The sequence below is a fragment of the Cryptomeria japonica genome, chromosome 5, assembly GCF_030272615.1.
Source record: "Cryptomeria japonica chromosome 5, Sugi_1.0, whole genome shotgun sequence".
Classification (NCBI taxonomy): domain Eukaryota; kingdom Viridiplantae; phylum Streptophyta; class Pinopsida; order Cupressales; family Cupressaceae; genus Cryptomeria; species Cryptomeria japonica.
In genome coordinates this window covers 242,480,170-242,503,397 of record NC_081409.1, presented here as the reverse complement: position 1 = coordinate 242,503,397, position 23,228 = coordinate 242,480,170, and the positions used below count along the sequence as shown (strand labels likewise).

At 37.6% G+C, this 23,228-nt stretch overlaps 1 protein-coding gene across 1 annotated transcript in view; it reads left to right on the top strand.

Annotated features, from left to right (window-relative positions):
* Positions 1-14,090, top strand: part of LOC131028829 (DNA-directed RNA polymerase I subunit 2) — a 220,399-nt gene extending 206,309 nt beyond the window's left edge. The window contains exon 27 of the mRNA XM_057959181.2: positions 13,373-14,090. Coding sequence (XP_057815164.2) covers positions 13,373-13,780 — 408 coding nt within the window. The 3' untranslated portion in view covers positions 13,781-14,090. The remainder of the gene's footprint in view (positions 1-13,372) is intronic.
* Positions 14,091-23,228: the final 9,138 nt, after the last annotated feature.

Here is a 23,228-nt window from a genome sequence, read left to right as displayed (position 1 = left end):
GACTGCATTAGAGCAAGTATACAAAAGAGTCCCACAGGCATTGATTGTGGAAAAAATGGAACATTCAGAAGTTGAAAGCTCCTCAGAAGACGAAATTCTATCCGACACATCAACCGAAAGCCAGGAGGACCGAGGAACGGAAGGCCAAGAGAATGTAATATGGACACTAAGGTTCGATGGATCTAAGTCCAAACAAGGATCTGGAGCAGGCTACGAATTAATTAGCCCAACAGGGGAGACTTATCTTGCCGCTCATAGATTACAATTTCCTTGCACCAATAATGTAGCTGAATACGAATCCTTGATTCATGGGTTACTGATGGCTATCAGAAAGAAAGCAAAAATACTGCAAGTGTATGGAGATTCAGAAATAGCTATAAGGCAAATCAGGAGACAGTATGTCTGCCATGACAAAAGGTTGACCAGATACCGAAATCGAGTTTGGGACCTCATCGAGAGTTTCGAGGCCTCCAACATCAAATCTATATACAAGCATCAAAATCAAGTGGCTAATTCCCTTGCACAAGCCGCCAGCTCTTTGATACCATTAGCGATGGAAGGATTAAAGAAGTTTACGGTAGAATTAACATCAGTACCTTCAATCTTGGATGACATCACCAATTTTCAAGTTTTCAAAGATGACAAGCACATACTGGATTTCTTGACCAACACGGATGTCTTCCTAGCTCAAATCATTGATGAAGAAGAAGTGGAGGGAGCAGAATTGGATGCTGAAGGGGTTTTGAATTTGAAGACAAACACTATTCCAAAAGGTATGGTGGAGTTAGAAAGAATCTTTGATCCCGACAAATTGAAAGAGATGAAAAGCCACAGTATGGAAGGAAACATGTGCGACACAATCAACATAGGTGATGATATACAAGTTAGGAATGTGTTCATTGGAAAGTCCTGCACTGCAGCTGAAAGAAATGGAATCTTGAAAAATATGGGAGATTTCCTAGATGTCATCGCATGGAGTTATGAAGATCTCAAGACTTATGACACTGCAATTATCACTCATACCATCCCCTTGAAGCCAGGAAGCAAACCATTTAGGCAGAGACAGAGGCCGGTTAATCCTTTATTGGAACCCCTAATATATCAAGAAGTTAAGAAGCTGCTCTCAGCCAAAATCATCTTCCCGGTAAGGCATTCGACGTGGGTCGCCAACCTGGTTCCTGTCAGAAAAAAGAGTGGAGAGATCAGATTGTGTGTTGATTTCAGAAATCTCAACCAAGCTTCAGAAAAGGACAATTATCCACTACCGTCGCTGGATGAGGTATTGCAGATTGTCAATGGGTCGCAGATGATGTCTTTTCTGGATGGATATTCAGGATATAATCAAGTTCTGGTCGAGCCTGAAGATTGACTAAAGACCGCTTTTACTACCAAGTGGGGAACATTTGCATACAAAAGAATGCCTTTTGGACTTATCAATGCCGGGGCCACATTCCAGAGAGCCATGGATATCGCCTTTAGAGACTTAATTGGAAAATGCATTATTATATATATGGATGACATCACAGTTTTCTCCAGAAAAAGAGAAGATCATGTGGATGACTTAAGAAGAGTCTTCCAAAGGTGCAAAAGATATGGTGTATCTCTCGACCCAAAGAAATGCATATTTGGGGTGACAGAAGGAAAGCTTTTAGGACATGTCATTTCAAAAAGAGGAATCTCCATCGATCTTGAAAGAGTAAAAGCTATATCTACTATCAATTTGCCAGCCAGTAAGAAAGAACTCAAATCATTCTTCGGCAAGATCAACTTTGTCAGAAAATTTATCATTGGATTTGCTGAGATAGTCAGACCTTTGAACGAAATGCTGAAGAAGGATGCAAAGATCGAATGGTCGCCACAAGCCAAGAGGGCATTCGAGGAGATAAAGACGACAATCGCAGAAGCGCCAGTATTGATCAGCCTTGATTACCTCAAACCCTTCTACTTGTATTCCTTCGCTTCTGACTACACTTGTGCTGCTATTCTCACCCAGAAAAGTGAAGAAAGGGACGAGAATCCAATTGCATTCATGAGCACCCCACTGAAAGATGCAGAACTCGGATATCCCAACATTGAAAAACAAGCATACGCATTGGTCAAGGCCGTTAAAAAATTCAGACATTACCTCTTAAGGGCCAAAATTTATGCAATAGTGCCAGATGCAACAGTCAAGACCCTCCTCATGCAAAATGAACTAGGAGAAAGAAGGGGCAAGTTGGTCGCCATTGTCCAAGAGTTTGATATTGAAATACAGCCTATGAAACTTGTTCGGGGACAAGCTTTGGCACAAACATTGGCAATTGACGGACCCAGATTAATCCAGCAAGTTTATGAATTAGAGGATGTCACCCCTGATGAATGGTACAAAGAAATTGTAACATACCTGCTCAACAACAAGTGCCCTGCCCGCATGACACCTACGCAGAAAAGAGCACTAAGAATAAAGTGTCAACATTATATGCTTCAAGGATCCGTTCTATATCGCAGGAATCACGAGGGGATATATTTGAGATGCGTTGGCAAAGAAGAGGCCAAACAAATAATTGAACATTTTCATTCCAAGTTTGGGACCGGACATGGGGCCAACCTCGCTACAGCTCATCAGATCCTGAGAGCAAGATATTACTGGCCTATGCTTTTCAAAGACACATTTAATCATATCAGGACTTGCCACACATGCCAAGTCACAGCTTTCAGAGAAAGAAATCCTGCCATGCCGTTAAACCCAGTGATCGAAGCAAGACCATTTGCCAAATGGGGAATGGATTTTATTGGTGTCATCAACCCCGCGTCTTCGGCACAACACAGGTATATCATCACTGCTACTGATTATTGTACCAGATGGTCAGAGGCACAAGCGCTCAAGGTATGTACTACCGAAGCCGTAATCAAGTTCCTGGAAGAGAACATTATCACGAGGTTTGGATGTCCTTATGCATTGGTTTGCGACAATGGCTCCGCCTTCACATCATTGAGATTTTCAAATTGGGCTTTTGAGTATGGAATAACCCTCAAATTTTCATCAAATTATTATCCTCAGGGTAATGGGTTAGCTGAGTCAACTAATAAGAACCTACTCAATGTTATCAAGAAGCTGCTAGAAAGAAGTCCGAGAGAATGGCATACCCAATTGAGATTTGCCCTCTGGGCAGACAGAATAAGGACCAAGAATGCATTAGGAATTTCACCTTACTTTCTGGTTTATGGCCAAGACCCAGTTTTCCCCATGCAACTCAGGATCCCGACCTTGAGATTTATTCAGGAATACATGGAAGACATTGATGCTGTTCAAGCCCGATTAACACAGTTAATGAATCTTGAGGAAAAGAGAGATCAAGCGTTGGAAAAATTTGCAAAACATCAAGGAGTTGTGAAAACATCAAGGAGTTGTGAAAAGATGGTTCGATTGACAAGCTAGAGTCAAGGCATTCCGGATTTCAGATCTTGTCTTATACTGGGATAAAGCACACGAGAAAAGGGGAGAGCATGACAAGTTTGATAAACTTTGGAAAGGCCCTTATCAAATTTCAGAGATTTTGGGAGAAAACGCATTCAGATTGAAGGCTTTAACCGGAGAAGATGTCCCATTGCCTGTCAATGGGAGGTATCTCAAACATTATTTCCAGTCTTAGGATGCAAAGGACCTTCCCTTGTACATAGCTAGTTTAGTTTGCTTTCGTTTTCGTTTGTCTGGTTTGTTTTTTGCTTTTCGCTTTGTTTTTTGGGTCTTAGTTTAGGTGTCTTGTCTTAGGTTGGTTGTTTGTCCTGAGGGATATCCATTTGAAGTTGGGCGATTTTGTCATGAAGCACTCTGACTTCTCGCTAGGTTGTTGGTTGCATTTGAGCAATTATGAGATCTTTTGGAAATACAAAGGGGTTTCTTTTAATAAAACTTTGAGTCAAGCCGTATTTGCAATGAAGCAGGATTAGCTTATTGAACTTAGATATTATTGTCCTTCAGTTATTATATTTTTTCACGCTTATAATCTCCGAGTCGTTGTGGTTTCCAGGCAAAGCTGTGATCGGTGAAAAATCCAAAATCTGACTTCAACGCCACCGCAATCCTCAAACCCTAGTGAGCTTCACTGCTCACGAGCCAAAAGAATTGATGGAACTAAAAAGCAGTATCCAAGAAAAAAAAAAAAAAAAAAAATCAAAAGGAAAAGAAAATGAGCCGAAAAGAAAATATCGAATTGGCTAAAGGGAATATACGAATAACTCCATCGGGGCTATAGACGCTTGACTGGCAATGGAGCAATATTCGTGAGCTTGCGGCGATAACCTCGTCGGGACTATGGACGTCTGACTGGCAGCGAGGCTCTATCCAGGATGCTTTTGGAGTTCAGATAAACTACGTAGCTTATCACAGGGGAACCTGGAGGATCATGATTGTCTTGTTGAGGGGAATTAACTCATTTGCACACACATGGGTAACTGTGGACTTGATACTTGGTCTCAATATGAAGGTCTCTTCTTGTAAGTGTTGTTTAACTCTTTGTTTTATTGAGGGAGGTTCTTTGAGTTTTCTTCAAGAAAGATTGATTCCCAAATGTTTACCAACATTTCTCAGTGGTGTCGCCAGATGTTGTGACCATTTCACACATCGTCCCATTAAAACGGGGACCCCCTCTTTTTTGCTTTTGTTTTGCCTGTTCTTCTCTCTGCTTTTAGGGTTTTGAGTGAGTGAGTGAGTTGTCTGGGCTAGGGTTAAGCCTTAGGGGTTTCTTTTGGATATTTTCAAGCCGAGTCCAGTCAAATTTTGAAGGTTATTACGCATCCTCCCGAAGATTGTGATTTTTGAAATAAGATGAGCCTGTCAGGAAGTCAGATACGTCTCAGGTTAGGTCTAGTCAGGGTTTTTGAGGGAAAATTCAAATTTTGTCTAAGTGTTAGCATTTTGAAGATGGAATTGTATATTCTTGTCTAGGTAAGTTTTGATCAAATTTTTGGAGGCGAGATGATGCCTGAAACAGAGAAATCGCTCCTGTCCTTCACTGGAGGCTTAGGGCGAATTTCATTCTAAGTGCAATTTCTTGTTTGCGAAGGCTTGCTAACTGGTTCCCGGCCTTAAAGATGACCTAATTATGCCTTGTGAAATGATTGAAGATCTAAATTGTGGATATTTTAGCTTAGAAAGGTGAAATCGCTCCTGTCCCTCTCCCAAGGACCAAGGCGAAAATGTTTTTTTAGTGCATTTTGGTCTCTGACTTTTTTAATTTGTTTTGTGCAGGGTCTCCAGGGGAGCTAATTGGACGTGACTTGATGATCGTAAGGATTTTGAAGGTTTAAAAATGATGAAATTTGAAGGTTTAGGAAGAATTCGCCCCTGTCCTTCCTTGAAGGACCAGAGCGATTTTCTTTATACATCCCTTTTTGGACCTTTTTCGGACTTGAACTCTTGTTCATAGCTTGTAACAGGATGATATCTTCCCTAGCAAAGAGATTTCGAGATGTAAAGCGAAAAGATTTGGCCTAGAGGGCAAAAATCGCTCCTGTCCCTCACTGAAGGACCGGAGCTTGAGTTTCAAATTTGCATTTTCCTTGCAAGATTAAAGTGATTTTACGATTTGAAGAGGCCAAGGGAAGTGTGTTCTGTCTGTTGAATATAATTTGAGTGGGCCACCAAGGAGGGAATCAACCCAAAAGGCAACAATCGCTCCTGTACCTCACCAAAGAACCAGAGCGATTTTCTAACAAGGCAAATCTCTTGAAAAGGTAAGGCAAGTTTCGTATTTGAAATGAATGAAAGAGGGCGTAATTGGTCCATTGAAGATAATTTCGAAGGATAGCAAAGCATAGATAAGTTCATAATTGCAAAATCGCTCCTGTCCCTCTCCAGGGGACTAGGGCGAAAGATCTAAAGGACTACCTCTTCTCTCCCAATTGGGACGAACCTAGGCCAAGGCACAAGTTTGGAATGATACTTAAAGTGCTTCGGGGTGAAATGGAGTTGCAAGGACCACAAACTTCGATGACAATTGGCTAAGGCGCTCCTGTCCCTCTCCAAGGGACCAGGGCGAAAACCCCACATATGCCTATTTGCCTAACATTTTGAAATGCTATTTTTTTTTGTTGTTTTCAAGACTCAAGAGCGAGTGGGGAATGATGTTTTATGCTTTGAAAGCAATTGGAGGTTGATGTGATCGAGAGTTTGTACAATGAACTAAAATGCGCTCCTGTCCCTCTCCAAGGGACCAGGGCGATTCTTATAAAATCAACAAATTTTCCTCCAGAATCACGCCAAGGCAAGGTGGTGCAAGATGAGATATACCTTTTTAAAAATGATGAACAAGGAATTGCTTCCAAAAATTGACAATCCTAGGCTCAAATGCAAAAATCGCTCCTGTCCTTCACTGGAGGACCAGGGCGAAAATCTCTAGAACATCAATTTTGCCTTGCAAAAACGAGTTGAACATGCACTGAAGGGACGAATGGAGATCATTGCTTACCCCCCAACTTGAATTGGCAATTTAAAAGATAAAGATCAAGGACAAAGTGAAAAATCGCTCCTGTCCTTCACCAAGGGACCAGGGTGAAACTATCCTAAGGCATGTTCCTTCTAAAAGCCAAGTGAATTAAACTCGAGACTCCTATAAAAAATGCCATTTTGGACACCTAGGATGAAGTTTTGAACGTGGAAACAAAAGATGCAAGGCTTAAAGTACAAGAGCGCTCCTGTCCCTCTCCAAGGGACCAGAGCGAAGTTATCAACATTCATTATTTTTTGCCTTATTTTAGCAAATCGCACTAGATGCCAAGTTCGCTAAAAAACTTCGAAATATTTTAAATTTTTTTTAATTAAATTGGCATTTAATGAAAAGCGCATAGCATTTAATAATTAATTTTAAGCCTTGGAAAATCGTTTTTTTAATTAATTGAGGCATTTGAAATTAATTATTATTAAATTAAAATTGAAAGATAGAGCGCTTGAGGTATCATTTTCATTGCTTAATTAAGTCGGCCTCCTCCTTTTATTAATTTTTTGTTTATTTTGGCCTATTTTCACCAAGTCAGCCTATGGGAAAATGAAGTGGTGGGCGCCTATATAATAGAGGTGTGTTGAGCGATTTTAATCAATCATTCATTCATTGTATCAAGTGCGATTTGGAGAAGCAAGGAAGAAGTGCGAAATCTGGTCTAGTTGGAGCAAACTTTGTTGGAGGCTAGAGGTGGTGGAATTGATGTTTGTGAAGACTAAAGGAGGCGCATTTTGCCAAAGGGAGTCTTGATCTACATTTTGCCTAGCAAATTCACCTTTTTTGCATCATTTTCTAGAATTAATTCTCAAGTGGAGGTATGACGAGATCATCCTAGTCCCAATTTTGAAATTTTGAATTTTGAACTTCCAAGTTTTTTTTTGAAATTGCATAGTTAATTAGGAAATGATAACTCAAAGATTTATCATGAAGTTTCCTAATTAAAAGCTTAAATCTTCCTTTCTAATCTATATTTCTACGTTGAAAAATATATTGCTCATTATGAAATGTTGTGTAGGTGTCAAGATGGCGACCCCAAAGGCAGGAGCATCCACTAGTCGTCCAGCTCTCATGAAGGAAGATCAGAGGAATGAAGAATTGGAGACCAAGATCGTGTCAAAGTGGAGCAACATTGGAGATACCAACTTGGGAAACTTCAGTGTGAAGAAGTTTCGAGAGGTCCCTTACATCGGAAAACCTTCACCTGTCGCAAAGAGAATAATTGAAAGTGGCATCATCAAGGCGGCCGGTTTCCCTCCAGCAGTCCAGTGCCATGAGCTGATGATCGAGTGTGCCCACCATTACGACCCACAATCAAGATCAATCGTGTCCAAGGAAGGGAACACTTTGGCTTACCTTTCAGAAGAGGCTATAAGTGAGGCTCTCCATCTTCTAGAACATAAAGATATGATTTACAAAAGCTTAGAAGGAGCTAGGTCCATGTATGAAGATGATCCAGACACTTGCTTGAGCATCATCAATAAGAATTGGTTACTCAAAAGTCGTCCTCGCCTGAGCAAGATTCCCAACACACCACATAGGATCGACTTCCAGGAGGAGTACAGAGATTTGGTAACTTTGCTCAATCAAGTTACAGGGGCTCCTCAAGCCTTCTATTTTGAGAAGTGGATGTTCTACTTCATCCAAGTGATAGTTCAAGGAAAAGGAACAATTCATTGGGCTAGAATTATTAGCCATTGCTTGGACGTGCAGTTGAGAAGACTAAAGGCTACCAAGTCATTCCACATGAGCTCGTACATCATATATGCCTTGATTAGGAGTTTCGAATATGCAGGACTACCTCACAGAGGAGTGATCGGAAGAGGGCCCGGGGAAGTCAGAGTTTGTGAATCTTATGTTCATTTGCATCACCCACCAGGAAGTGACTACAAGATAGTCAATGATACCTTCACAATGAACATCACTAGGATATTGTAGGGCGGGATTCACAATCGGTTATCTCAAGATGCACAAGAGCTTGTAAAGAGGTATGGTGCTTGGTTCATCCAATTCCAAAAGTTTACATATATTAGAGTTCATGGGTGTCCTTCACCTCCCTATATGTTGCCAAGATATCCGACAGACAGGATAGTGCTACTTGAGGTGACTAGGCAGTTGGCGGCTTATGCGAAGGCATTCAGACACAGGCATGGAAATGGAATTCCTGTGCCTATCATACTAGGGAATTCAGTTGAGGTATGTCCTAATGCTCTAGCCTTGGATGATGCAGAAAGGGAGTTAGCCTTGTATTCATTTTCATTCTTTGCTTTGAGGGAGAATTTTGATCCTTATGGGTATATAGAAGAGACAGTTGGTAGAAAGTACAGGCATGAATGTCAGGTAGAGGACTTTTGGATGAATCTCTCAAGTGATCTAGAAGTAAAAAGAAAGATGCATTCTAGATTGCCTTTAGATTTCATTAGGAAATGCAAAGTTTACAGAGTGGCTGATCAAGCTCAGGACAGTGGCAGACATCTCCAATCATCTTATGACCGAGAAGACAAAGCAGTGAAGATAGATTGGAACGAGCCTGAGGCTTTTGACTTAAAAGCTTTGATGGCTCCAGTTTTGTCATATACTCGCAAATGGGTAGATATACAACATCAAAAGTTGAGAGATCAGAACGTACCAATAACTTTTACTTTGGAGGAAAAGCCGGGAGAAGGAGGAGCAAGCGTAAGTGAAGGCAATCCTCATCTTAGAAGTGCAAGTGAAGGCAATCCTCATCCCAGAAGCGCAAGTGAAGGCAATCCTCATCCTAGAGGCGCAAAGAGGAAAGAAAGACCTGAGAAAAGGGAACCCTCCAAGAGGAAGCAAGAGGCCAATCGAGATCGTTCATCCGGTACATCTTCTCGACATGAAAAAAGGACAAGTCAAGTTGTAGGACAAGAGAAGAGGGTACCTGAAGTTTAAGGAATCTATGGAATCGATGGTACAGAATGATAAACACGAAGAAGGACAGGCATCTCAACGTTCATCAAGTCAATCCCCTCAAGTTAATGAGCTACATGAAGACAGGAATAATGATGAAGTGACATCTCCTCTCCGAGAAGAAGAACCATTGCCTAAAGAGATACAAGTTAGAGAGACAAGATCCACCATTCCAGATTGGTTGAAGGAGAGGCTAACAAGGGTGATTGTGATCGAAGATGAAGATAATGTAATTGACTTAGAGAGCCTTGTAGGAAATTCTCAGGGAGTCACAGAAAGGAGGAAGGCCACCAAGATGTCCAAGATGATCAGAGATGAGACAGGGTCCAGGAAGTTGCAGATAGCTACACCAGCAGTGGACAAATATGAAAGTGAAATCCTTGCAGAGGAGTATGATGTAGAAACATTTGAACTGCGTCCACTCACCGCTGAGCAGACACTGGATGAGGCAACCGATTCATTTGAGGCACTTAAAGACAAACTTAAAGAAGAAATGGAAAAGAATAGAAAGCTTGAGCGAGAGGTCGGTGCTTGGAGAGGCTACTTTAGCCATATCAATCAGCCTTTGGGACGTCAGGATCCAGCAGTGTCTCCCGTGCAAGCACTTCCCCTTGAATTAGTTGGCGAGGCAGAAAGAGTTAAGAGCTTGGTTCAGCTTATGAGCTCTTGGATTGACAAGTCCCATACCGTAGCCGTTGAATTCGCAACAAGAATGATGCAGACCACCCATCGAGCTATCTAGGTCCTTGAGATCATCCACAACCTAATGATAACAGTAGCCGCCTTTGCCCACACTAGAGATGTTATCATTCCTGTTCTACAAGTAATCAGGCAAACACCAAGGAAGATCCTAGCACAAAAAAAGATAATGGATGGAGGAGCTCATAATCTACTCCAGTGGTCAACTCTACTCCAGATGAAGGAAGTTCTTTTCGAAGACATCAGCACCAAATGCAATCAAGTTGAGGAGGTCATCCATCCAATTCAGGACAAGATATTTGGGGTGTTATGTTCTATTCTTGGCAGAAGGATTGAAGATGAGACAGATGTGAATCTTCAAGAGTTGGAAGAGAAGGTCAAGTTCATCTTTTGCAAAGATGAGAATATTATCACAGATGAGCAAAGGGATCAAATGTTCGCTACTATGCTCCTGATTGAGAAAATCAAGGAACTCGAACCTGGATGGGATGCAGCTCTTCTCAAGGCCTTCGATCAAGTTATCCACTTGGAGGAACGGATGAGGAATCTTCCCGAGATTCCTATTGCTGAGATTGAAGGAATTGTGTCCAGATTCATTGCATATGCTAAGAAAGAGCATTGGAAAGGGAACAAGGTTCTAGAAGAGAGGTTGTTATAGATGATGTGGCACCTTAATTATCATTGGTCTATGTTTCCTAGATTTTTGTGCCAATTAAATATTTGGCTATGCATTTAATATTGTTCAATAAAAGGGGAACTTTTTGTAATAAACCCTAATTAGGGTTTAGGTGTTAGAATCTCAGCCGTTGATCTTCTTTTGATCTGGGCCGTTCATTGTAATTGAGGATGGTATATATACCCACTCATTTTCATTTTGTAATCAGAGATTAAGAGGAGAAATAGATATTAGAGTCAGATAGTTAGAAGTTATTTTGTAGCAAGATTGAGCATTGAAGAGAGAATTTCAAGCAATTGTTGTCTATTTTGGCTTTGAGATCAATAAAATATTGAAGTTATGGTGTTTTATTGCAATTCTTGTGGCTATTTTCATGGTTGCTTACTTTCTTGAATCATTCTTGGTTGAAGTAGTATTTAAATTTGAAGGACTAAGTGTTGAGCTTGATCTTTGGTGAGATTCACGTTCCAAACCACTAGCTTCTTGCTGATTGTAAGGACGCCTTGTGTGGTCAACTGGAGATATTTGGATTGCTTAAACCTTCAATCATTATTGAACTATTGATATGTACCTTCATGGTAGTGTCTATGATTCTTGATGAATTGAAAAATCATTAGTCACCTTAGAAGATCGCATCAATTTCAGTAGAGTTGTTATTCCTTGGCAATACTGAAATTGGTGGAATCTTACCAAGTCTAGCCTACATTGAATCATTCTTAGGATTAGATTAGAATTCATCTCTTGCAAACCCTACCTTTTGATCCTTTTGAGAACTTGTTAGTTTTAGGAAATTTTGTTCCTACAATTCGGAAACGTAAGGCCCCTTGATGAAACAACATTCACAACGACCACTGGTGCTTATCCACATGTAGAGACCCTACATCAAAGAACCTTGGAGTCATCCTGATTGATCCTTTTTGCGACATCTTCAGCAATCAGAGGCTTTATTCAAGAGAGGATAAGGTACCCTTGGGTATTTTATTCTGTGTTTGATTGTGTACAAAATACACGTCAACAGGCTCTTAGCCCCAGAGACTATAACAATTTTGTATGTTGATTAGAAAACAACTGTAAAAATTCTCTATTTTGGAAATCGCAGTCCCCAAAATGTCATTTAACATAGCTTGAAACTCCATGAAGAGATAAAAAAACAGTTAGGATAAAACCAAAGTTGTTTTTCTCAATATCCATCAAATGCTAGACATCTTTTCAAAATTTTACATACACTTGTAGTTGAATGAAGAGACCTAATGACATGTTAGCATTTAATCATATGGAAGATGAAATTCTAAATAACACATTGGTTTATTGGCTTAAACTAGTCAAGAGTAAAGATAGTAGAATCAGCTCCTCAATTGGTCGAATATCTATGCGAGTGTTAGAAGACTCGCCAGGAATTGCCCAAACTTGAGTTCCAAGGCAAGTAGGTTGAATGAGACTTGGGGACTCATGACCTGAGTGCTTGACGAGTCTGTTTAGACTCTCTAGACTTGGCAAGCCCCAAGCATGAAAGAAAAAAAGCGTAAAAAAATTAAATTGCTTTAATGTAAGAACATGAAAATCGAGTGTTTTTCAAAAGGTTTAGAGGACTTTTGGAGGATGCTTAAAAGTTTTAAAATTATTAAAAATGGTATGCACCATGATGGTTTGTGTGGACTCAATGGCCGCCCCTCAAACTACTTCACATAGAGTTAGTAATGTTGGAACTTGGGCTGAGGTATACATGCTCCTTTCTACCATAGTTCATGGCTCTATATTGTGATTTTTGTTTTTGATACCATGATATCACAGTCCATGAGTTTAATACACCTTAAACACTTAACAATATTCATATATCTAAAAATGTTGTTTCTTTAAGCTAAAAATCTACTTTTATACTCTGCGATTGGTGTATACTTATGCATGTGATCAAGTAGCAGCTATTTGATTAGTTTATTGTATCTGTGAATTGCATTTATTCATGGTACATGATGCAAGCTTTAAATCATTAAAAATATCTATATTTCATGTTTTTTTCAATTTGCCCACTCTGCGTTGAGTCTGAGTCAAGTCTGCGTCCGGGTTAAAGATCAGCTTGTGGTGTCCGTGCCAAGTCCAAGTTTTGTAACTATGATCCATGCCTTAATGATACATCATAAAATTCCAATCTCCACAGAAAATTATTGCTCGTTTCTTTATAAATTTCCTCTAGCAAGGATTAAATGTAAGCAATAAGCTACATGATGGAAAAACAGTGGAACTGCACAATTGCGTATTAACAGGTTTATTATGCACAATGCTTCATCTTCTGCATCGCTGCTTTCCCAGTAGAGCTGCATTTTTCTCTATATGATGTATTAATATAGTACAAGGGATGGCCACTCTACATATTGTCCAAGATAAAATTCCTTGTAACGCTGACAGCTTCTGATCAGCGATGGCATTCACATAAATCCCTTTATATTCTTGTTTAGTTACCACCTATTAAACACAATTATGTGGACAGAAATACATTCATTTAAAACTATGAAAGGGTTAGGTTTAAAATTTTGTTGAGACTTTCTTGAAGCTACAGTTTTATTGACCGTGGTGTTATCGAGTGTATTAATAGGTGCGTTCCATGGGACCTGTTAATCCAGTCACTAGACAACCTGTGAAAGGTCGCAAGGTTGGTGGAGGTATTCGTTTTGGAGAAATGGAGCGCGATTCAGTTCTTGCCCATGGAGCAGCTTATTTACTTCGTGATAGACTTCATATAAGCTCAGATTATCATGTGGCAGATGTTTGCTCAAAATGTGGGGGTTTATTGTCAACTTCGCCTGTCCTTCAAAAGGAAAGAAGTGATGCACTGACGAGTCTACCTTTGGGCAGCATCAATGCCAAGAAGGTAACCTGCCATGTGTGCAAATCAAGCCAGGCCATTGAGACGGTGGCAATGCCATATGTATTCAGGTATTTGGCAGCAGAGTTGGCAGCAATGAACATCAAGATGGCTCTCAAGGTCTCTGATGCAGCGTGATGACAAATTCAACATTGATTTTGAGTTTTCCAGGAATGAATTGAATGACACCCATTTTTTGTACAGTAATTCATACTTGTATTAATTATCACATTATTCTTCTGAACATGGTACTAAATGGAAGGTGAATATAATGTAATTCATTTTTGTAATGAAAAAACTAGTTTTTGTTTTTAACTTTTTTCTATTCAATATATTCATAAAACACGAATTTAGGCATATTTGATCTGCTATCCGGAGGCATTGTTATAATTGGCAATGTGAATTGTTTAAAATGTCTTATATAAAGTTCTTTTATACTTAGTGGTGATGATGTGATGTTAATTTAATTGTTTAGATGCAATGCATAGGAAAATTATCAGATTTGGTCTTTTGGTTGATACATCTATAAGTAGGAAGTTCTACATTTCAGAAGTTATAATATATATATTTTTAATTAAGAGTGAAGGTGTGTTTTAAAAAGTTTTGTAATCTTTTTTGAATGAATATAGATACAGTATGTTTATTGTAACAACAATTTCTCTTTATTTTTTTTAATTTCATTACATAGAGTTATTAGAACAAACAATTTCTTCTACTACTAAAATCATAAATTCTATACTAACTAGAATGGTAAATTGGCCAATGTGACCGTTAAAATTTTAGTTCGTTCCCATAAAAAACATCCAAATGCATGGCTCATGTTTTAGTTTTGATTAGAGGGAAGAGCGCTATTTTCAGCCAACTTTTGTCTAAAAGCTCTATAAAACATTGTCTTCGATACAATTGTCAAAATGCAACCCTTTATGATTTCTCTATGATTGCAATAAGAGTGTTTGGAGTGTAGTTGAAGGAATTTAAGTAGTGTATCTTAAAATAATTTAAAATTTAAGTTCTGAGCATTAATTTTGAATATTTAATTTAAAGTTGACTATATTTTATTAATTTAAAATTTCATGTTTGAGCATTACTTTTGAATATTTAATGAAAAAAGTTTGAACATATTCTATTGAAAGAGTCTCAAAATTGGGATGTCTAAGTTTAAAATAAAAGGACTTTCATTCAAGCACAATTGTTTGGGAGGGATGAACTTCATGCAAGCTCCACTGTTTTATATATATATATATATATATAAGGATTGATCAAACAAGGCCAGGTTAATTTTCTATTATCAAAAGAATGTTTCTAGTATTCTCAATTCAAAAGCAAAATATTGAGCAAACATTGATCTATGTACTTAATTTTACAATGTAAATATTTTCTGAGTTTCTAGAGGTTTTCTTATGAATCTATTAGTCGTAAGTGTGGTGCTTAATGTATTGCCTTCCTTGAAATAGTAATAAATTTGTTGTTTATTTTATATATTTTTATATAATCAATAACTTTTATTCAAGCTGATGTTGGCATGGTGTGATGGTTAAGTTGCACTGTTGTTTTGTCATCAAGGTTCAAGCACGTCTAGTTGTTATTGTTGATTAATTATATGGGGAATGAGGTCCCTCGTTTGTGACCTCACAGATTCATAGCTCTAGATCAAAAGTGTTTACCCTTTTTTTACAAAAAAATAAAAAAATAATTTGTTTTACTCAAAATAAAAATAAAAATAAAAATGAAAATGGTCAATGTCTCAAGTATAATAAAAATTAAAGTAAAATTTAGTGTATCACCTTCCTTGATATGTTAACATTTTGTTGTTTAATGTACCGAAGTATGAAAAACAATTGAAGTATTTGTTAATGTACAATGAGATGTTAATATTTTGATATATCTTTGGACGACAATGATGCAATAGATTATATATTATTGAGAATGTGCATAAATTGACGGCTTTGCCTTACTTATGTCTAAATAATGAGGTGACATTTATTTTCTTATTCTATATTGAATATATTATTTATAGTGTCTTAATGGCATTCATCTTATCTTAGTGTATTTATGAACTGAATAATTTATTCTAAGGGTTTTTATTTTTTATTATCAATCTTAAAAGAAAGATTAATTTAGAGGAACAAATGTCGTCATAAGGGATTTATGGATCTTTGTTTCATTTAACTATACAAATAGTGCAAATAAAGGGTCATGGATCTTTGTTTCATTTTAAGGCCTAGAGATGAACTTGCATATAATGGAGGGAGGAGGAAGCAAAGTGGAATTTAAGAATACTTAGAACATATAAATTTTTGGTGTGAGGTGTTACTACAAGCATATGTATATACAAAGTAAATGTTACACTCTACAAAGAAATTTTGAATTTGGATGATGAAAAATCAATTTAAAATATATAAAAAAGGAAATTACAAAATAGTTTAAATAGACAATGCAATAGAACACACATTGAAGTTAAAGTTTAAATAGATATGGTAGACGTGAAGTGGTTAATGTGTGATACAATTATAAGAAAGTTTGATTTTTTTTAGTTAATTATTATTAAAAGGTAAATTAAATAAAATTATAGTGAAATAATTTATATTTTTCTAGGTTTTCACCTTCTTTTCTACCTTCACTAGTTTACAATCTTGCCTCTATAGTGTTGGCATGGTGATCAACATAGTAGTGTATCTTAACGACCTTTTACGTCTGAAAATTTCATTATTGTAACGCCCCACTATGAAGTCCAGAGGACAATACATAAAAGTAACAATAGAAATGCAATTTTTTTATAGAAAGAAAATAGACCATACTAATACAATGTGCATCATGATAGTACAAGATAGGATATAATGAACATATAAATCATACAAGTGTCGTGAGGGACCCACAACAAAATTACTCAAATAATTTAACCAATCATATTAGAAGAAATAAGAACTTTTACAAATAATAATACATTGCTTTTTACAAGATTCATGGATCAATTTACATAGCCAAGAGAATATACATATGATCATGTTTACATTACAAGGTATCCATGAGGATACGATTTTCAAATATACAATAAAGATGTGTGCACAAAAATTTGGAACATATAGTAGATCTTCAGTCTTCTCATGAACTATCTCGATCTGGATGCAAGTCGAACCAAAACCCAATGGGTGTGAATAGCATTCCACCCAACCATGTGGTACCATTAGGTCCACCCCCTATGCTAGGAGGTATCAATCAGACCTAAGAGACGAAAGAAGTATACAAAAAGATACAAGGATTCATACAAGGCTTACGAAGTTGCAATCTCAAGGAAACCACAAGACAAAATCAAAGAAACTTCCAAGGACAACATCCAAAATCTAGAGGCCCATGCAAACGCAGAAGATCAAACCACAAGAACCACTAGGTATGTGATGGTATGATGAAAGAATAAGTATCCGGTCAACTACTGAGAGGGGGGAGGGGTGAATCAGTAGATAGAAAAACTGATATTAAAATTCACCAATCTATCTCTCAAAGTAAACTTAGAATAATAACTCTGTCAAGATAACAACTCATAAGATAAACCAGTTGTCTGTTACAACAAATTAACAGTAAACAACTTCTTCATATCTCAATGCTTCCAGTTATCATGACTTATCAAAAATAGTTAAGTAGTTAAGTAAATCAACCATGAAAACATAACCACAAAAACATTCATCACTTGACACAAATATTTTTGACGTGGAAACCCAAATAGGTAAAAACCACGGTGAGATGAGACTCACAAGATAATATCTGAACTCTTCTGAAGTTCGCCTTGTTAGGAGCCTAGCCTGTTAAAGCTTTACAAAAAGTCCTGTTAAGAACTGATCCTATTAGGAATCACTTGGTTAAGGGATTGACTACAAATGGCTTGTTAGAAGCAATACCTTGTAAGGAGTAACCTCGGTAGAGGATTTGAAAATCCAATCTAATGGACTACCTTGTTAGAGGATTTGAATAGCACCAAACTTGTTAGAGCTTACCCGGTTAGGGGATTTGAATTTTGTTGTAATTGTTAGAAAACAACAGGAGTTTGTTGATCTGTCTGAATAGCACTACACTTGCTTGATCAGATCCATTTCATGCTCCTATCTGCCTTTACTCAAACTGTAGATACATCATCCGGTTCGACAACCACACACTCAACTGAACTGTGTCTTTCTCTTTGCCAACTCTCTTAAAACTAAACAACTTCATCGACCTTAAATACAAATCAATCAAGTTGGTAACACAACAAAAACCTAACTCTCACTGAGATTACAAACAAATTTAGTTCAAGTATGATCGTTGGATTACATAGCAATCTCTGCACATCAATCAAGAAAACCTTGATCGCTCCTTGATCACCGCTTCATTGAACTTAGTAACTCATCATGCGCTTTGCATTAGATGCAATATATTTGCTCATTCCCTAGACAAAAACTGTTACAACAACTCGCCAAAATCTCTTGGAATTGTCTTCATACACATATCATGCGTGTCATCATCATTACCTCTCCTCATTAGATCATAAACCAATATAACCAATTCACCAAACTTAATCGGTTAGGGTTTATCAAAAACAACAGGTAGGGTTTATCGGTTACACCAATAGATAAGGTTTATACCGTTACACCGGTTACTGATTCTCCTCACAAATTGTTCCTACCGGTTACAGTAACAATATTACAACAATATCAACAATATCATTACCGGTTTAATTGACATCAATGACAACGTAACATATCATTAATGCAATCTTCATACAAATGCCAACAATCTCCCCCTTTGGCATTGATAGCAATACAAATATCAACACCACTGATTGTTGCGTGATTGTGAATAGGAATCCCGGTTTACATTACCAAGTATTCACCATGCTCACTATGTCTTTAGCTTGTCACTGGTTCTCCTTCCCATAATCACATAATTCTTCTCCCCCTTTGACAATAATGCTAAATTGAAAGTAAAACATATAATGTCAAATTTCACTATGCATCATCAACAATCTGCAACTTGATGCTCCCCCTGTGGAATACATCCACTTCTACACCAATCTTCCTGTAAAATTTTGCAAGTAGCTCTAGGACTGATGTAATCTACATCATACTTAACTGACTTCATGAAGAGGGACAACCCCTAACCGACTTCTAAGATACTCAAATGTAGTCTTAGGTAGAGGTTTAGTGAAAATATCTGCAAGTTGCTAAACATGCTCCAAGATAACATCTTTACACTGATCTTTTTCCCTCAAGAAATGATACTTTAATTCAATATGCTTGGTTTATGCATGCAAAACAGGGTTCTTGGAAATATTTATGGCACTTGTGTTATCACATAAAATCTTTATAGGTTCTGAAATCTTCATCTTAAAACCTTCCAAAATGTGCCTAATCCATATAGCCTGTGTGCAATTCATGTAAACTGCAACATACTCAGCTTCAACAGTAGATTATGAAGTACAACTTTGCTTCTTACTACTGCATGAAACAAACCTTCCTCTAAGAAAAAATTCTCCATCGGTTGTGCTTTTCCGGTCATCAACATTTCCTGCCCAATTTGCATCTATGTACACCTTCAAGTCAAAATTTCCTCCATATGGATACCATAACCCATAATCCACAATACCTTTCAAGTATCTAAAAATTCTTTTGGTAGCTATCATATGTGTTTCCTTAGGATTCTTCTGGAATCTAGCAACTATGCCAACTGCATGAGCTATGTCCGGTCTGTTGTGAATAATATAGTGCAATTTTCCAATCATTGACCTGTATTCCTTCTCATCAATAGATTTGGACTCATCTTCCTTAGACAACTTACAACCTATAACCATAGGTGTCCCAACTGGTTTATAGTCACTCATGCCAAATCTCTTCAAGACCTCTTTCGCATACTTAGACTGTGTGATGAAAATACCATTCTTCATTTGTTGTATTTGCAAGCCTATGAAATTTTTTATTTTCCCCTAAAAAAATTTCAAACTCATTTTTCATTTCATCTACAAAACTGTTGCTCAAGTCATCATTACCTCCAAATATGATATCATCAACAAATACTTCGTTGACTAGTATTTTATCTCCTTCAGATTTGAGATATATGTTACTATCATCACTGGCTCTTAGAAAGCCTATCTTCATCAAATGTGTATGAAGCCTTTCATACCATGCTCTAGGTGCCTTCTTTAATCCATATAAAGCTTTATGCAATCTGCATACCATGTCTTTCTTATCAGTCAGAGCATAACCATCTGGCTACTCAATGTACACTTCTTCTTCAAGTATCCCATTCAAAAACGCTAACTTAACATCCGTCTGGTATACCTTGAATTTCTTGTGTGCTGCAAATGCAAGTAAAGTTCTGACACCTTCCAGTCTTGCCACTAGTGCAAAAGTCTCACCATAGTCTTCTCCTTCTTCTTCTGCATAATCTTTGCAAACCAACCTACCTTTATTGCGAACCACAACACCATCTTCATTCAACTTGTTCCTGAAAACCCACTTAGTTCCTATCACATTTTTATTTACCGGTCGGGGTACCAAGGTCCATGTGTTGTTCTTCTCAATTTGATCTAATTCCTCCTCCATAGCTTTAACCCAATGATCATCACCAAATGCTTCCTTAGCAGTTCTTGGTTCAATAGTGGAGATCATGCAAGAATTTTCTCTGATTTTTCTTCTGGTTAGTACTCCAGCATCCTTATCCCCAATAATCTGTTCAGGATTGTGATTCAATCTCACATATCTTGGAATAACATGATCGTTATCTTCATGTTCAGCTTCTTCATTATCATCATCTTCTTCTGAATTTATCTATTCTGGTTGGATTGGTACATCAACATTTGCTTTGCCAGTTTCGGATTTCACAGTTTCTCGTTCTAAAATAAAAATGCAAGGATCTTCATCCTTTTTCTTTGAACTGGTTTCCTCTGAGACTTTAGGAAATTCATCCACTCGAACATCAACATTGCAACAATTCTCTGTGTCCGGTTGTTAAAACACTTGTAGGCTTTACTCTTGGTGGAATAGGCAAGAAATATACCTTCATCACTTTTAGCTCAAATTTGCTAATATAATCAACTCACTTAATAAAACATTTTCTTCCAAATATTCTAAAATAACTAACATCAGGTGATCTACCATACCAATATTCATAAGGAGTCTTGTCCTTACCTCTCTTTACCAAAATCCGGTTCATAGTGTAGATAGTTGTGCTGACAACTTCTCTCCAGAAGTTTTTGCTACACCTCCTTGTATCAACACCATCCTAGCAACCTCAACAATTGATCGGTTGTTTCTCTCTGCGATACCATTCTACTGTGGTGTCCTTGGTGCAGAAAGTTGCCGCTTGATACCATTTCCTTCACAATACCTAGGGAATTCCTCAGAAGTAAATTCACCGCCCTAATCTGTCCTCAGACACTTTATATTCTTACTACTCTCTTTCTTAGCTAAGGCCTTGAATGCCTTGAACTTACCAAAAGTTTCAGTCTTATCCTTCAAGAATGTGACTCACATCATCCTTGAGCAATCATCAGTGAAGATCATGAAATATCTGTCACCTTGAATACTTTTTGTTCTTATTGGTCCACAAAGATCTGTATGAACCAAATCTAACAAATGTTCTGCTGAAAAATATTTGCTCTTGAAAGTTGAGGTGTCATCTTTCCCAACTGACATCCTTTGCAAATAGCATTAACCAGTTTGTCTAACTGAGGCAGACCTCTCACTGTCTTGGACTTACTCACTTTAACAATGTTACCAAAGTTTATATGACAAAATCTCCTATGCCAAAGCCAACTATCATCTATCTTTGCAATTAAACAGTTGTTGACTTTAGAATTAAGATGAAACAAGTTACCTTTAGTTTGCTTCCCGGTTGCAATCAGTTCACCTTTATTGTCATAGATCTTGCACATACCATTTTTAAATTCTAATGGGTATCCTCTGTCATTGAGTTGTTCCACACTCAAAAGATTGTGCTTTAGACCTTCAACCCAGTAGACATCATCTGCACTACTCTTTCCATTAAGAGAAATAGTTCCCTTACCTTTAACCATGTAGGGTGAGTCATTACTAGATCTTACAACTCTGCCATCAAATTCCTTCAGAGAAAGAAATTTGCTCTGATCACCAGTCGTGTGATGTGAACAACCACTATTAATGATCCAATCACCAGAGTTATCCATCCTGGATACTAATGCCTTCTGGTCTGACATCTCTTCTTTAATGGATACAAAGACAATGTCTTCATTAGCATCACCATCAGATTCCTCATCAGTGATACCACCATCAACAACAATAAGACAATCTCTTTTTCCTTTACCCTTGTACTTCTTGAATTTCTCTCGTTTGTGCTCATTATCACCATTAGGACAATTAGCATAAATGTGTCCAATCTTGTTGCATGCAAAACATTTCAAAGGTAATTTGCCTCTATATTTACCTGTACCTCTAGGCAACCGCTTGGCCAACAATGCTTCAAGCTCAACTAAACTGTCTTCATCATCAACTTCTCTGCTGGATCTAGATTCATAATTGTGACTGGCATCTCTACTTTTCCTCATAGATGGGTTATAAACAAAAGATCTAAATGCAAACCCATATTTGTGTACACTACCATCATAACCATTTAATTCAAAAGCAGTAAGCTTGCCAATGATGGAGTCAAGAATTCTCAGTACCTTACTGATCACTGTGGAATCTTCCACTTTACCTCCTGCACTCTTAATTTCACAAACTATCTCTTTTATCCTTTGACCATACTACTGGATATTCTCATCTTCAGCTATCCGCATGTCATCAAAGTTTCCTCTTAGACTCTCCTCTTTAGCAATCTTAACATGTTCATCACCGCTATAAATCTCTTCAAGTTTTTTCCATACCTCATATGTAGTTTCAAGACCATGAACATCTACATACTCTACATCAGACAAAGAACTAATAATAGCCTCCAATGCTTGATGATTTTTTTGTTGCTCTTTCTTCTGATCATTAGTCAACATCCCAGTAGGTGCAACATACTTGGTATCGACATGTTCCCAATACTGACTTCCCAGACTCTTGATATAAATTTTCATTCTGTCACTCCATATCATGTAGTTCTCTCTATTAAACTTCAGACCTTCCTTCTTCATCATGATCAACAGATCTTTACCTCAAGTTGTTAGGCTTAGACCTTAGAGGACCTAAAATGCTCTGATACCAATTGATGGTATGATGAAAGAATAAGTATCTGGTCAACTATTGAGAGGGTGGGGGTGAATCAGTAGATAGAAAAACTTATATTAAACTTCACCAATCAATCTCTAAAAGTAAACTTAGAATAATAACTCTGTCAAGATAAAAACTCATAAGATAAACCGGTTGTCTGTTACAACAAATTAACAGTAAACAAATTCTTCATATCTCAATGCTTCCGGTTATCATGACTTATCAAAAATAGTTAAGTAGTTAAGTAAATCAACCATGAAAACATAACCACAAAAACATTCACCACTTGACACAAATATTTTTTGACATGGAAACCCAAATAGGTAAAAACCATGGTGAGATGAGACTCACAAGATAATATCTGAACTCTTCTAAAGTCCGCCCTGTTAGGA